Source organism: Bombina bombina, chromosome 9, assembly GCF_027579735.1.
Source record: "Bombina bombina isolate aBomBom1 chromosome 9, aBomBom1.pri, whole genome shotgun sequence".
Taxonomy (NCBI): domain Eukaryota; kingdom Metazoa; phylum Chordata; class Amphibia; order Anura; family Bombinatoridae; genus Bombina; species Bombina bombina.
In genome coordinates this window covers 139,035,313-139,052,424 of record NC_069507.1, presented here as the reverse complement: position 1 = coordinate 139,052,424, position 17,112 = coordinate 139,035,313, and the positions used below count along the sequence as shown (strand labels likewise).

The window sequence follows — 17,112 nt, the reverse complement described above, 5'->3', positions numbered from 1 at the left end:
TCCAAGGTCACTGGTTCAAATCCCGGCAGGGCCGACTCAGCCCTTCCGAGGTCGATAAAATGAGTACCATTAAATTGGGTAATAAGAACTATTAATATTCAGCTGCCGATTTGGTTAATTCCGAGAGCGAGCGCTGAAAAAGTGCTTTGAGTCCCACTGGGAAAAAGGCTCTATATAAATACTAGTTATTATATACAGGTCCCACAGTAGGTACTCAAGGCAACAACAACAAAAAAGTCAGTATACCTTTCATTTCTGAGATTCAAATCTTATTTTTTCAATACTTTGTATCTTTTTTTTACAACAGACTCAATCCTGCTTAGCATGGAGGTTTTTTTTGCTCTACCTTTGCTTTAAAATACCCCAAAGGTGTATTGGATTCAAGTTAGGCGACATACTTGGCCAAGTCATAGTTTTCACTTTTTTCTTCTTTAGAAATGTTTCCATGATTTTAGCAGTGTGCTTTGGATCATTATGCCGGAATATTCCTCTTCCACCAAGCTTCTGGAGACTCAGTCATCTTGTCAGCCAGTATTTTGGTATGTACACAGTAGGGCTGCACAATTAATCGCATGATGCGATTAATCACAATTTCAAAATCGCAGGAGTATGCGATTATATATATATATATATATATATATAAAAAAAAAAAAATATATATATATATATATAAAAAAAAAAATATATATATATATATATATATATATATATATATATATATATCCTCAGATGTGGCTGTACTGCATTGATTTGAAAGTGATTTCTTGCAAACCAGCTCCATCTAGTGGTTGCTTTTAGCATACATTTATAAATTGGCTGTTTTACTTTCACTTTCTACAAACGTGTTCCGTTTGTGATCTCAGTAGCAGCCGATTAATCTGTGTCTAAAAGCAGAGCCAATGCAAGAGAGTGAAGAGGAGGGAAAGCCTAGGGACACCTGCAGTCTGAAACTTAGGGTATGGAATAATTATGGAATCAAATTCATCCACCAATAAACAGGTGCTGTCCAGGGTGCTGAACCAAAACGTGTCTGGCTCCTTAGCTTAGAAGCCTTTTTCAAATAAAGATAGTAAGAGAACAAAGAAAATTTGATAACAAGAGTAAATAAGAAAGTTGCTCTGTCTAAACCACAAAATAAATTTGGGCTCAGTGTCCCTTTAAGCCCTGACTTACCTTTTCTGCAATGTGCTGTTACCCTGTACCGCACTGGAGTTCAGGAAGTGTGTGTGTGTGGGGGGGTGCAATGCATGCCACCACATGACCCTGGAGCAGTGGAAATGCGTTTTCTGGAGTAATTAATCGCACTTTACTATTTAGCAGTCTGATGGACAAATCTGGGTGTGCCATAGATGCCAGGGGAACACTACCCACTGAAATGCATAATGCCTATTATAAAGTTTGGTGAAAAAAAGGGATAATGGTCTGGGGCTATTTTCAGGGTTTAGTCTAGGCCCCTTAGCTCCAGTAAAGGGTCATCTCAATGCTACAGGATACAAGGTCCATGGTTTGAGGAGTCTGGTGAGGAGGAACTCAAGTGGCATGCAGAGCCCTGATCTTAACCCCACCGAGCACATTTGAGATGAACTGGAATCCCAACTGCAAGCCAGATCTTGAGATGAACTGAACTCCAATTACAAGCAAGACCTTATCTAACATTAGTGTCTTATGTCCCAAATGCTGTATTTGGTTGAACGGAAAAAAAAAAAAAAATCCCTCAAACACATAAAAATATTGTGGAAAGCCTTTCCAGGAGTTGCAGCTGTTGTAGCCACCAACTCAATATTGATGCCCATGGTTTTGGAATGGGTTGTTTAAAAAGCTCTTATTGGTGTGATGATCAGTATGTATACACAAAATCAAACAGAGAAACCCAACAACAGAAATATACATACATACTCCCCAGAACCTTTTTAGACGGTGCACCAATCCGTTGATTTTACAGACAACCCAGATAAAATTTGCCAATATTAAAAAGGTTTATTCTTTATTGCATTAAAATAAATTTATGTTAAATTATGCAATTATTTTGTTCTTTGGATAGCAGAAAATTATATTTTAGAAAATATTACACTGCCCCCACCTGGTTACTTCATAATACCACCAAGCTGGCAAAATGTTCTATATAAACACATGCATATTATAAAATAACACAAATGCACGTGATTAACCCTTTGGCTTCTATGACACAGGCTAGTATTTACTCCTTTAGATACCAGTAACACTACATAGTTATTAAATACCAATAACAGAATCCTATAATCAACTAATCAGATCCTAGTACCAAGCTTCCAACCACTTACTAGATACCATTAAATCTATGGCCACCAGAAAAACACTAGGACAGACAAATGGTTCTCGTAAGTTGTATCTTACTTTTGCTTTCCGCCATGTGCACTGGAATTGCAACTGGTAAGGAGAGGTATCCACTGTGCCAGGATGCTAAACAGCAGGCACCCATTGAGATCAGATATGAAATGGTAAATTATAATCCTTTTATGCATCATTTCGAAACATGATAGTGCTTTATAAAAGCATATTTAGTAGGCATTTAATTATGATAAATGCATGATGCTTTTAAGTGTACAGTTTTAAATGTGTATTTAAAGGGACAGTCGACACCAGATTTTTTTGCGGCTTAAAAAGAGATAATCCCTTTATTACCCATTCCCCAGTTTTGCATAACCAACAGTTATAATACACACTTTACCTGTATAATTACCTTGTATCTATGCCTCTGCAAACTGCCCCCTTTTTTCAGTTCTTTTGAGACTTGCATTTTAGCCAATCAGTGCTCACTCCTAGGTAACTTCACGTGTGTGAGTTCAATGTTATCTATATGACACATGAACTAAAAAACTGTCAAAATGCATTCAGATTAGACGTGGCCTTAAAGGGTCATAAAACTATTTTAATAAGCAGTCTTCTGTTACCAAAGTACATTGATAATACATAGCATTTTTGTAAAAAGTTGAAATAATAATAACCACCACCCTTTTCCTATTTTTTAGAACCAGCTTCATGCTGTCCACTCAAAAGCTGACAGCCCCGGCAGGCAGTCACTAAAATAGCTGAAAGCTATTGACCAACCAGAGCGATTATTCTATTTGATGAATGAATATTCCAATCAGCAATGTGCGTTACCTTTCGAATGCGCAGTAGGGGGAAATCATACATGCATGAGTATGAAGCATGTGTAAAAGAATTTGCGCTTGCATAGTGCTGACAGAGCAAGTCTGCAATTGCTCGTAGCGGATACCATTCCATGCTCACGCGCTGCGGATATTGATCACGTGACTACAGTTAAATGTAGAGACAGACGAGAAATAATACTCCTACTACTAAAACCCCTTAATGACCGACGACGTACAACCTAAAAAAACCCCACAGTGTTAATGCTTGAGGACGTACGGGGTACGTCGTAGGTCTTGGAAAGAGATGGAAGCGATCCTGATCGCTTCCAGACGCTTTCCGGTTATTGCAGTGATGCCTCGATACCGAGGCATCCTGCAATAACCCTCCTTGGCCATTTGATGCAGAGAGAGACACTCTGTGGCCCTCTCTGCACCGGACATTAATTGCTGGTATCGTTGGTGGGTGGGAGCCGACATGGGAGGCGAGTGGGCGGCCATAGATGGGGGCGTGCACTGACGCACGTGCACGGGGGTGGCGGACGGGAACCGCTATACTACAGATTTTTTTTTCTAAAGAAGTGGGGGTGGGAGTTTGCTATATATTATACCTCAGGGTACTTGGAGCGGGTGGGGGGTTGGTCTTTGGGGGGAAGCTACACTACAGAAAAGGCACAAAAAAAAATAAAACGTTTTTTTAATCTAAACTGGGTACTGGCAGACAGCTGCCAGTAACCAAGATGGCACCCATTAAGGTAGAGGGGGAGGGATCCTACACAGCAGCAAATGTAAATATGCTCAAAAAAAAAAAAAAAAAAAACAGCTTTTATTTTAGTACTGGCAGACTTTCTGCCAGTACTTAAGATGGCGGGGACAATTGTGGGGTGGGGGAGGCAAGAGAGCTGTTTGAGAGGGATCAGGGGGTCTGATGTGTCAGGTGGGAGGCTGATCTCTACACTAAAGCTAAAATTAACCCTGCAAGCTCACTACAAGCTACCTAATTAACCCCTTCACTGCTAGCCATAATACACACGTGTGATGCGCAGTGGCATTTAGCGGCCTTCTAATTACCAAAAAGCAACGCCAAAGCCATATATGTCTGCTATTTCTGAACAAAGGGGATCCCAGAGAAGAATTTACAATCATTTATGCCATAATTGCACAAGCTGTTTGTAAATAATTTCAGTGAGAAACCTAAAGTTTTTTTTTTTTTATTTGATCGCATTTGGCGGTGAAATGGTGGCATGAAATATACCAAAAAGAGCCTAGATCAATACTTTGGGATGTCTTAAAAAAAAAAAAAAAAAAAAGTGGTTTGGAAATATCAAAGTGCTACTTGTATTTATGGCCCTATAACTTGAACAAAAAAAAAAAAAACATTCAAACATTGGGTATTTTTAAACTCAGGACAAAATTTAGAAACTATTTAGCATAGGTGCTTTTTTGGTGGTTGTAGATGTGTAACAGATTTTGGGGGTCAAAGTTAGAAAAAGTGTGCTTTTTCCCATTTTTTCCTCATTTTATATTTTTTTTTATAGTAAATTATAAGATACGATTAAAATAATGGTATCTTTAGAAAGTCCATTTAATGGCGAGAAAAACTGTATATAATGTGTGGGTACAGTAAATGAGTAAGAGGAAAATTACAGCTAAACACAAACACCGCAAAAATGTAAAAATAGCCTTGGTCCCAAACGGACAGAAAATGGAAAAGTGCTGTGGTCATTAAGGGGTAAAAAATAAAATAAAAAAAAGGTACATAGTGAGATCTAAAATGAAATACTCCATTTATAAAATGTACAAATATATTGTACATTTTCCAAAAAAGGGAGATAACAGACCAATTTCAGAAAAATATGGATTGTGAGATATAACTCTTGGAAGCTTATATTCACAATTAAAAGGTATTTTTGCAATACACTTGTATTAGCAAAAATCCTGTTAGGACAGGAAGTGCTAGTTTTTACTTTGCACAAGGCATTTGAAGTCAGAAGTCTGCCAGTATTATTGATTATTAAATGGTACAATTTCTAGCGTTTCCAATATGATACAGGTCACGAGCAGGCAGTCTCATTATGGGTCAACACATATGAATAGCCGTTACCAGAAGCAATTTTGCTTCTACAAGTGTACTGGAAAAAAGTATGTCTATTCAATATTGAAATGTAGTGATGTGCATTTCGATGTTTAACAACAATGTTCCTTTAATGTTTTATTTACAATCAGCAATGTCAATCTCACATATGCTCTATATACCCAATTATTCCTGGAAAACATTAAAGAGCATACACTTTGTAACAAAAAATATATAATAATTTTGCAAATGAAAATAGAATATATCTATTTAACCACACACAATTAGGCATGTCAAATAAAAGTATCAAACCTGAGGAATCAGGAAACTTTTTTGTATTAAAGACATGCACAGATACCTTAAAAAAAGGCATGGGTTAAAATTGTACGTGTCTAGGACTGGCTAAACTATGCTAAAAGAGATGTATCTTATAGAACTATAAAAAATAAGGAGGTTAAAGGAACAAGAAACCTAAATTCAGACAAAACATACCATTTTTAAAAAGCTTTCAATTAACTTCTGTTTAACTTTCCTTGGTTCTCGTGGTATTCTTTATTGAACAGATAACCAGGAAGGAGCATTACATACAAAAAAAGTGCTGCCATCTAGTGTTCTTGCAAATGTATAACATGCTTGCAAAACTGCAGCCATAGTGCTGCAAACGCATGCACATCTGATTTAAAAGACTAGTTTATCAACAAAGGATACTAACAGAACAAAAATGTAAAACTTTAAATTAAAATGCTCTATCTGAAATATGAATGAACATTTTCAGGGTTTCGTGCTTAATTTGATATAACTATATATTTAGGATTTTTTTTAAAGGGAAATGTGATGCAATGGAACTAAAACATAAAGCTCAAGCTCACTTCTCCACATTTGAGTATTGGACGGTTTTTAACCATTTGTAGAAATATATGAAGCCGCTCTCTGGAGGAGCAAGTATAGAAAGAGAAAATCCGATAAAACCTCTATATAACGTTGCCATCCTTTGTCACTATACATTTTCGCCATCTACCCAATTGTTCACAACACGGCTGAATAAAGTGACACAAACACAATCTAAAAGAACGAAAACATGTAGTGCTACGTGATTAAAACGATAAGCCCAAATCGGATTATAACATTACCACAAGCCAGCTTTACAGTTGTATTCATAGAGCTCGTAAAATGCTGACATACGACACTACTGAAGAGAAATACTTACCTTACGTGTCTTCCATTTTGTCGTGTTGTTTCTTCTCATTTCTCTAGGCCCACGGCACGTACAGTAGAAAATGTCGCAGTGAGGGCGGAAAACCAAAAATACCAACCTTCTACTCGCAACTAATTGACCTCACTGGTAAAACCGATACGAACATAGCCAACAATACTCACCCTTCAGGGATGATGTTCTTCTTCCCCATGATTGTAGGGCTCAGGCCGCGTTCGGGTAGCACCAACGGTTCTAAATTTTGTCGCGACTGATAAAAATTCTGGAACCGTGTCACTTCCGGTGACATCAACTGTTGGGGGTGGTACTCACTGCGCAATCGCATGCGGTGAAGGCCCAAAATCACAAGGCAATAGCGACACACTAGCAACACGTCTCGATTGGTTGTCCTGCCAGTAACTTTCTGAAGACATGGACCAATCAGATAATGCAGTAACGCCTATTCCCTCTGTATTATCCGATATGGGGGGGTTTGGTGTCGGTGACAGAGGGGGCACATGTGGGTTACAGAGTCAGACAGGGGATGCTTATGTGGGTTACAGACATGGGATGCTTAAGTGGGTTACAGGGCTGCTGAAGAGGGTTATAGGGGGCACTGGGGCTTATGTGGGATATACATGGGGTGCTTATGTGGGTTACATGGCTTATGTGGGTTACAGAGGTGCTGAAGAGGGTTATAGGGGGGCACTGGGGCTTATGTGGGTTACAGGGGTGCTTATGTGGGTTACATGGGGTGCTTATGCGGGTTACAGAGGTGCTGAAGAGGGTTATAGGGGGCACGGGCTTATGTGGGTTACAGGGGTGCTGAAGAGGGTTATAGGGAGCACGGGCTTATGTGGGTTACAGGGGTGCTGAAGAGGGTTATAGGGGGCACAAGCTTATGTGGGTTACAGGGGGTGCTTATGTGGGTTACAGGGGTGCTGATGAGGGTTATAGGGGTCACTGGGGCTTATGTAGGTTACAGGGGGGCACCAGGGTTTATGTAGGTTACAGAGGGTGCTTTTGTGGGTTACAGACAGGGGGTGATAATGCTGAAGTTAGCTTCTTATTTGGACAGCTTCTTATTCAAAGATTGAAGTTAGCTTACTATTCACCCAGCATCCTATTCAGGTTAGCTTCTTATTCATGAAAGTAATTATTTATTAAACAACAATTAGCAAAGTTAAAGCGACAGTATACACCAGAATTTTTATTGTTTAAAAAGATAGATAATCCCTTTATTACCCATTCCCCAGTTTTGCATAACCAACACAGTTATATTAATACACTTTTTACCTCTGTGGTTACCTTGTATCTAAGCCTCTGCAGACCGCCCTCTTATCTCAGTGCTCTTGACAGACATGCAGTTTAGTCAATCAGTGCAGACTCCTAAATAACTCCACGGGAGTGAGCACAATGTTATCTATATGACACACATGAACTAGTACTGTCTAGCTGTAAAAAACTTTCAAAATGCTCTGAGCTAAGGGGCGGTTTTCAACAGTTTAGAAATCAGTTTGAGCCTAGCTAGGCTTAGCTTTTCAAAAATACCACCAAGGGAACAAAGTAAATTTAATGATAAAAGTCAATTGGAAAGTTGTTTAAAATTGCATGCCCTATCTGAATCATGAAAGTTTTTTTTTTGGACTTGACTGTCCCTTTAATATGTTATAAATCATGAAATTTGACACCAAACATGGCACCATAATTTACATTTACAATGGGAAATTCTGAATAAGGAACCAAGCTTTTACTCTTGGCTCAATCACATTTGGCATGTTTTATACTTATTGGGCATCCCTCTATATAAAAAAGTAAAAATTAGGTTGAGCCAAATGATATTGATCATATAATATGGCAACAAACTTGGCACCCTAATTTCTATGCATTTCAATGGGAGATTCTGAATAAGTAACCAAGCTTTTACTCTATTAAAACCATCTTGGCTCACTCACATTTGGCTTGTTTTATTCTAATTGGGCATCCCTCTATATAAAAAATTTAAATCTAGCCTGAGCCAAATGTTATTGATCATATAATATGACATCAAACCTGGCACCCTAGCATCCATGCATTTCAATGGGAAATTCTGAATAAGAAACCAAGCTTTTACTCTATTAAAACCATTCTGGCTCACTCACATTTGGCTTGTTTTATACTAATTGGGCATCCCTCTATATAAAAAAATTCAATCTAGCTTGAGCCAAATTATATTTATCAGATAATATGGCACCAAACTTGGTACCCTAATTTCATTGCATTTCAATGGGAGATTCTGAATAAGTAACAAAGCTTTTTCTCTGTTAAAACCATCTTGGCTCACTCTCATTTGGCTTTTTTATGCTAAATGGGCATCTCTCTATTTAAAAAAATAAAATCTAGCTTGAGCCAAATTATATTTATAATATAATATGGCACCAAATTTGGTACCCTAATTTCCATGCATTTCAATGGGAGATACTGAATATGTTAGCAAGCTTTTACTCTATGAAAACCATCTTGACTCACTCACCTTTGGCTTGTTTTATGCTAGTTGGGAATCCCTCTATATATAAAAAAAAAATTAAATCTAGCCTGAGCCAAATTATATTGATCATATAATATGGTAGCAAACCTGGCACCCTAGCATCCATCCATTTCAATGGGAAATTCTGAATAATTAACTAATCTTTTACTCTATTAAAACCATCTTGGCTCACTCACATATGACTTGTTTTATGCTAATTGGGCATCTCTATATAAAAAAATTAAATCTAACCTGAGCCAAATGATATTGGTCATATAATATGGCACCAAACATGGTACCCTAATTCCTTTGCATTTCAATGGGAGATTCTGAATAAGTAACAAAGCTTTAACACTATGAAAAACATCTTGGCTCACTCAAATTTGGCTTGTTTTATGCTAATTTGGCATTCCTCTATATATATATATATATAAAAAAAAAAATCTAGCCTTAACCAAATGATATTGATCACATAATATGGAATCAAACCTGGCACCCTAGCATCCATGCATTTCAACGGGAAGTTCTGAATAAGTAACCAAGCTTTTACTCAATTAAAACCAGCTTGGCTCACTCACATTTGCCTTGTTTTATACCAATTGGGCATCCCTCTATATAAAAAAAATTCAATCTAGCCTGAGCCAAATGATATTGATCAAATAATATGGCACCAAACTTGGCACCCGAGCATCCATGCATTTCAATGGGAAATTCTGAATAAGTAACCAAGCTTTTACTCTATTAAAACCATTTTGGCTCACTCACATTTGGCTTGTTTAATACTAATTTGGCATCCCTCTATATAAATAAAAAAATCTAGCCTGAGCCAAACTATATTGATCATATAATATGGCATCAAACCTGGCACCCTAGCATCCATGCATTTCAATGGGAGATTCTGAATAAGTAACCAAGCTTTTACTCTATTAAAACCATCTTGGCTCACTCACATTTGGCTTGTTTTATGCTAATTGGGCATCCCTCTATATTAAAAATTTAGTCTAGCCGGAGCCAAATGATATTGATCATATAATATGGAATCAAACCTTGGACCCTAATTTCTATGCATTTCAATGGGAGATTCTGAATAAGTAACCAAGCTTTTACTCTATTAAAACCACCTTGGCTCACTCATATTTGGCTTGTTTTATGCTAATTGGGCATCCCTCTATATAAAAACATTCAGTCTAGCCTGAGCCAAATGATATTGATCATATAATATGGCACCAAATCTGGTACCCTAATTTCCATGCATTTCAATGGGAGATTCTGAATAAGTAACCAAGCTTTTTCTCTGTTAAAACCATCTTGGCTCACTCTCATTTGGCTTTTTTTATGCTAAATGGGCATCTCTCTATTTAAAAAGATAAAATCTAGCTTGAGCTAAATTATATTTATGGCAATGGGAGATTCTGAATAAGTAACCAATAGTGATGTCCCGAATAGTTCCCGGCGAACATAGCTTGTTCGAGTTCGCCGCGGCGGGCGAACATATGCGATGTTTGATCCGCCCCCTATTCGTCATCATTGAGTAATACTTTGACCCTGTACCTCACAGTCAGAAGACACATTCCAGCCAATCAGCAGCAGACCCTCCCTCCCAGACCCTCCTACCTCCTGGACAGCATCCATTTTAGATTAATTTGGAAGCTGCATTCTTAGTGAGAGGAGGGACAGTGTAGCTGCTGCTGATTTAATAGGGAAATCGATAGCTAGGCTAGTGTATTCAGTGTCCACTACAGTCCTGAAGGACTCATCTGATCTCTGCTGTAAGGACAGCACCCCAAAAAACCCTTTTTAGGGCTAGAACATCAGTCTGCTTTTATTTTTTTCCTGTGTAATCTAATTGCAGTTGCCTGCCTGCCAGCGTGTGTGTCAGGCTCACAGCGTATACTGTGCCCACTTGCCCAGTGCCACCACTCATATCTGGTTTAACAGTAGTGTAGATTTAAAAAAAAAACACTTTTTTGACTGTGTTAAATAATAGCAGTCAGTTTCCTTCACACGTGTGCGTTTCAGTGCCTGCCTGCCAGGGCACAGTGTCACCCCAGTGCAACTCTTTTTTTTTTTTTTTTTTTTTTTTTTTTTTTTTTTTTTATAAATTCTTTTTATTAAGGAAAATCAAAAACAAATCATCACAAACGTCATACTGTCTTGTGTCACACAGGGCACATTGTACGTAAAAATTTCATATATATGTATTCCAACATCATACATAAAGGAATAAAACAAGAATTAATCCAAAGCATATAGGCACACAAGACAGCGACTAACATCATCTCTCATATAGTATTACCATGAAACAGCTTTTTATAACAGTTCCTGGTCAATTTTAGTGTTGCAATACTATATATTATAGATTTCCTTATTGTTTCAAGGATAAACTAAGGGTGTATTGGGACACCGTAAAAAAAAAAAAAAAAAAAAAAAAGGGAACCCCAACCCCCCCATTCAGGTCGATAATCCTCACCCCAGCCCCGCCGGTGCCGGGTCCGCTGGGTTTTTTAACCGTCTCTATAACTCCTTATCCACGTATGAGGGAATATTCCCACTATAACCAGTTCTGCAAAGCTGATAGAAGAGAGGGAGACAAAATTTGCTTCTGAACTGGAGTTGGGTATGATGTAATCACAGAGGCCCATCCAATCAGAAATGTTTTGATTCTAGACTCCTTTACATGCTGTAGATGAAAGGATTCATAGATGATTTGTTCTCTAATACCTTTCAATATAGAGGCCAAGCTAGGAGCTTTAACAGCCGTCCAGTTCTTAAAAATAGTGTGTCTAGTTGTAAGTATAATAGTATTAACTATACGTCTATCTGTATTCAGTCTAACATCAGTAACTGTTACGGTACCAACAGTGTACCAAGGGTTAATACCAGATGAACAATGTCCTGCATAGGGAATCAGCAATTCACAACCCAGCCAGTTTCCCTGCAAACATGAGACCAAGCTCCACATTTCAGGTTTAAAAAAGAATAACTACTTTATTTGAAGGCAGCACACAGATTTATACACCCTGGCTTCAGGTTACAGAGGGCATTGGTTTAACAGTAAAGCAAACATATGAACAATGCATCAAACCTCTAACAATTGTCTATTCACAGGTAAAACAGATTAACATATTAAGTTAATTAACTAGGGAAGAACGTTTACTCAGACAATCTGATGTTGGGCAGTCTAGTTAACATAATCACACAAGGACACAATCAGTTTACCCAGACAGACTCCTGAGACACAATCAGATCTGAAACATACATAGAATACATCTTATTACAGAATATAGGAACAGTTCTTATTAGCTATAAAGTCTTTTATGCCCACTTGGCTTATAGAGTCACAATTGCTCCCAAAAGGTGCACTCACACCCTGTACCCATCCTGTATTTATGGATACAGGGTGACATAGACATAAGACAGAGTTATGAAAGTACATGGGGTGTCCAGCATATAAAATTCCATATTTTCATGCAGTCTCTGGGTATCCTTAAGCCCATGTACCTCCAGCCCAAAGAATGTTCCATAACAGGCCCTCCAATGTACAGTGGCGAGATTGGTTTCGTCACAGTAACCAAAAAGAAAATGTCTTCCAGAGAAAAGGAGAGTGATACATTCAAAACCCTATTTACCCAGAATTGGATTTTATACCACAACTGTTGAATCTTTGGACAAAACCATAGCATATGGGCCAGATCCGCACAGGGACATGAACATCTATGGCAGGCTACAACTTGTTCTGGATAGAATCTAGATAATTTAGCCGGAGTTAGATAAAAATTGTTGATTCATTTCAAATGAGATTCTTTCCAGCCAACTGATACAGGATAACTAGAAACCTGAGAAAGGCTGATAACAATCTTGTCTATATTAATCGATTCAATAGTCGACCTCCAGAAAGCACATAATTTATCCATAGCTAGAATACCTTGTTTGGAAAGCATTACATCATAGATAAGAGATATGGATGCCTCTCCTGCTCTAAAATTCTGTATACACATCTTCATGTCTGACCAGTCGGACGTGAAAGAAGCATACCATTTCTGAGATGAGACATAGTGTCGTGTCTGAAAATATGCATATTGATTCCTAAATGGAAAAACAAACTTTTGACATAGAGTAGCCCAAGGATGGATTCGAAGATCAGCAGTCAACAGTTGATGTATATCTTTAAGCCCCTTATCTCGCCAGTTTCTAAACACCTTCTGATCTATACCCGGAGGAAAAAGTGGGTTTCCCATAATCGGTAAGAATTCAGAAAATGCTGAATCAATTTTAAGAGCATGACCGGCTTTATGCCAGGCAGATATTATGTTCTTAAATGAGCACAGTTTTGGAGGTGAACAATGCAAGAGAGCACTCAATGACCAAGGAGAAACCAGATGTTCTTCAAGAACATATGACGAAACTATATTAGATTGGGGATCCAGTCGAATGCGAATTTCAATAAAGTTGCCAAATTATAAAGTTTAATATTTGGAAGCGCCAACCCGGCTGCAGAAAATTTATTGGTCAATCTATTAATCGATAACCGTGGCTTTTTACCTTTCCAAATAAATTGAGAAAACCAAGGCACCATCCTCTTTAGATCTTTATTTAATATATATAATGGCAGATTTTGCAACAAATATAAAATACGCGGAAAGATTATTGTCTTGATAAGATTTATAGAAGCTGAGATAGATAATGGAAAAATCCTCCAGAGCTGTAAATCATCTTTGATCTTCTGGAAGAGGGGTAGAAAGTTTTCCTGATACCAGAATTTAGGATTTTTATTTATATCCAAACCCAAATATTTGATGCTTCTTACTATTCTGAACTTAGTTGAGGTTAACTTCCCCTCTTCTCTACCCGACCACATTATTTCACTCTTGTCGATATTGATCTTATACCCTGAAAAGGAACTAAATTCCTCCAATACCTGGGCTATTTCTGGAATCGCCATTGCAGTGTTCTGGATAAATATTAGCATATCGTCTGCGTATAATAAAAGCTTTAAGCTTTGAGTTCCAAGTGGGATTCCCTTTAAGACTTCTCTTAGTCGAACTGCCAGAGGTTCTAAGGCGATATTAAAAAGGAGGGGGGACAACGGACATCCCTGCCTCGTTCCCCTCTGTAAAACAATTGGTGCCGACACTGTTTGATTTATCAGAAGGAACGACCTAGGATTCTGATACATTTTCCTAATAATTTTGACAAAGTTATCTGAAAAGCCAAATTTGGCTAGTGCAGTAAAGAGATGAGACCACAATATGCTATCAAACGCTTTAACAGCATCTAAAGTTAACACTGCCCGATCTTCCAAGCCACTATCAGTTATAGAATGCTCACTATTCCACATATAGTCCACAAGCGTAATTTTTTTTTTTTCCGTCGGATTACGGGCAGTCATAAATCCTGTCTGGTCAGGATGAATAAGATTATCAAGACAATATGAGAGTCTAGTAGATAGGACTGACGCTAAACTTTTATAATCAGCGTTGAGCACTGAGATTGGTCTGTAGGATGCAGGGTCCATAGGATCCTTGCCTTTTTTTAAGATTAAAGAAATGTTAGCGGCTGCGAAGAGGTTGGAAATAGGATTATCAGAAGAGAAATAAAAATTGAAAAGCTTTACTAAAATGGGGGTAATCTCCTCAACTAATATTTTATAATACTCTGCAGGTAGCCCATCTGGGCCTGTTGCTTTACTCATCTTAGAAGCTTTAATTGCAGTAACGATCTCTTCATTATTAAACGGTGCATTCAACATTTCCAAATTTTCTAATTGTATTCTAGGCACCTTGGTCTTAGACCAGAAATTCTCTTGGTTCTTTGTGTCAGCCGGTACCTCCGTATAAAGCTGTTGATAATATTGAGAAAAAGCATTAGATATATCCTTTGTATCATTATAACAAGTATCCTCTACCTGAATAGCAGGAATAAAATTCCTCCTTTTCCTGATTTTAACCAATCTGGCTAGATTTTTTGCCGAGCAACCGTAAAAACTTCTAAAACGTAAATTGATTTTGTTTTCTTCTTCCTGGTTTTTGTAACAGGAATGCCTCTCTCTCCTTTTTCATTTCTAGATATTTAGACCAATTATACGTAGAGCGACTCAAATAATAAGTTTTAAAAGCGTTCCTAACTTGGTTAATTAGTTGGACTTCCTTCTGCAACTCATATCTGGTGTACTAGTAGTGTATATTTTAAAAAAACAACACTTTTTTGACTGTGTTAAATAATAGCAGTCAGTTTCCTTCACACGTGTGCGTTTCAGTGCCTGCCTGCCTGCCAGGGCACTGTGTCACCCCAGTGCAACTCTTATCTGGTGTAACAGTAGTGTAGATTTAAAAAAAACAACACTTTTTTGACTGTGTTAAATAATAGCAGTCCGTTTCCTTCACACGTGTGCGTTTCAGTGCCTGCCTGCCAGGGCACAGTGTCACCCCAGTGCAACTCATATCTGGTGTAACAGTAGTGTAGATTTAAAAAAACAACAACACTTTTTTGACTGTGTTAAATAATAGCAGTCAGTTTCCTTCACACGTGTGCGTTTCAGTGCCTGCCTGCCAGGGCACAGTGTCACCCCAGTGCAACTCATATCTGGTGTAACAGTAGTGTAGATTTAAAAAAAAAAACACTTTTTTGACTGTGTTAAATAATAGCAGTCAGTTTCCTTCACACGTGTGCGTTTCAGTGCCTGCCAGGGCACAGTGTCACCCCAGTGCAACTCTTATCTGGTGTAACAGTAGTGTAGATTTAAAAAAAAAACCCACTTTTTTGACTGTGTTAAATAATAGCAGTCAGTTTCCTTCACACGTGTGCGTTTCAGTGCCTGCCTGCCAGGCCACAGTGTCACCCCAGTGCAACTCATATCTGGTGTAACAGTAGTGTAGATTTTAAAAAAAAAAAACACTTTTTTGACTGTGTTAAATAATAGCAGTCAGTTTCCTTCACACGTGTGCATTTCAGTGCCTGCCAGGGCACAGTGTCACCCCAGTGCAACTCATATCTGGTGTAACAGTAGTGTACATTTAAAAAAACAACACTTTTTTGACTGTGAAATAATAGCAGTCAGTTTCCTTCACACGTGTGCGTTTCAGTGCCTGCCAGGGCACAGTGTCACCCCAGTGCAACTCATATCTGGTGTAACAGTAGTGTACATTTAAAAAACAACACTCTTTTGACTGTGAAATAATAGCAGTCAGTTTCCTTCACGCGTGTGCGTTTCAGTGGCTGCCAGGGCACAGTGTCACCCTAGTTCAACTCATATCTGGTGTAACAGTTGTGTACATTTAAAAAAAACTACACTTTTTTGACTGTGAAATAATAGCAGTCAGTTTCCTTCACACGTGTGCGTTTCAGGGCCTACCAGGGCACAGTGTCACACCAGTGCAACTCATATCTGGTGTAACAGTAGTGTACATTTAAAAAAACAACACTTTTTTGACTGTGAAATAATAGCAGTCAGTTTCCTTCACACGTGTGCGTTTCAGTGCCTGCCTGCCAGGGCACAGTATCACCCCAGTGCAACTCATATCTGGTGTAACAGTAGTGTACATTTAAAAAAAAAAACACTTTTTTGACTGTGAAATAATAGCAGTCAGTTTCCTTCACGCGTGTGCGTTTCAGGGCCTGCCAGGGCACAGTGTCACACCAGTGCAACTCATATCTGGTGTAACAGTAGTGTACATTTAAAAAAAACAACACTTTTTTGACTGTGAAATAATAGCATTCAGTTTCCTTCACGCGTGTGCGTTTCAGGGCCTGCCAGGGCACAGTGTCACACCAGTGCAAATCATATCTGGTGTAACAGTAGTGTACATTTAAAAAAAAAAATTTTTTTTGACTGTAATAGATTGAATAGCAGTTAGTTGTCTGCAAGCGTGTGGGTCAGGCCTACAGCGTCTACTCTGCCAACTTCTGCCAGTGCACAGTGCCACTCATATCTGTTGTCACAGTAGCTTGCACGAATAGTACCACTAATCGAAAAAAAAAATGACAGGTAGAGGCAGGCCACCCCGCAGGGGCCGTCGTGCTGTGATTCCCTTTGGCCCTAGAATAATGCCCAGTGTTCAGAGGCCACGTACCCTGAACTCGAACAGTTCTGAGGACATAGTTGACTGGCTAACACAGGACACCCAATCTTCTACAACTTCCGCTCGGAACCTTGACGCACCATCCTCCAGCTTAGCTTCGGGCACCTCTCAAGTTACCACTCGCCCGCCTGCCG

The 17,112-nt window shown here is 38.5% G+C and overlaps 2 protein-coding genes across 2 annotated transcripts in view; one reads left to right on the top strand and one right to left on the bottom strand.

The window, feature by feature from the left end:
• The window catches only part of LOC128640077 (uncharacterized), a 227,037-nt gene extending 220,330 nt beyond the window's left edge, over positions 1 to 6,707 (bottom strand). The window contains exon 1 of the mRNA XM_053692408.1: positions 6,580 to 6,707. Within this exon, the coding sequence (XP_053548383.1) occupies positions 6,580 to 6,704 (125 nt within the window). The 5' untranslated portion in view covers positions 6,705 to 6,707. The remainder of the gene's footprint in view (positions 1 to 6,579) is intronic.
• The window catches only part of LOC128640078 (trichohyalin), a 43,407-nt gene continuing 32,769 nt past the window's right edge, over positions 6,475 to 17,112 (top strand). The window contains exon 1 of the mRNA XM_053692410.1: positions 6,475 to 6,544. The gene's annotated coding sequence lies outside the window, so the exon portion shown is untranslated. The remainder of the gene's footprint in view (positions 6,545 to 17,112) is intronic.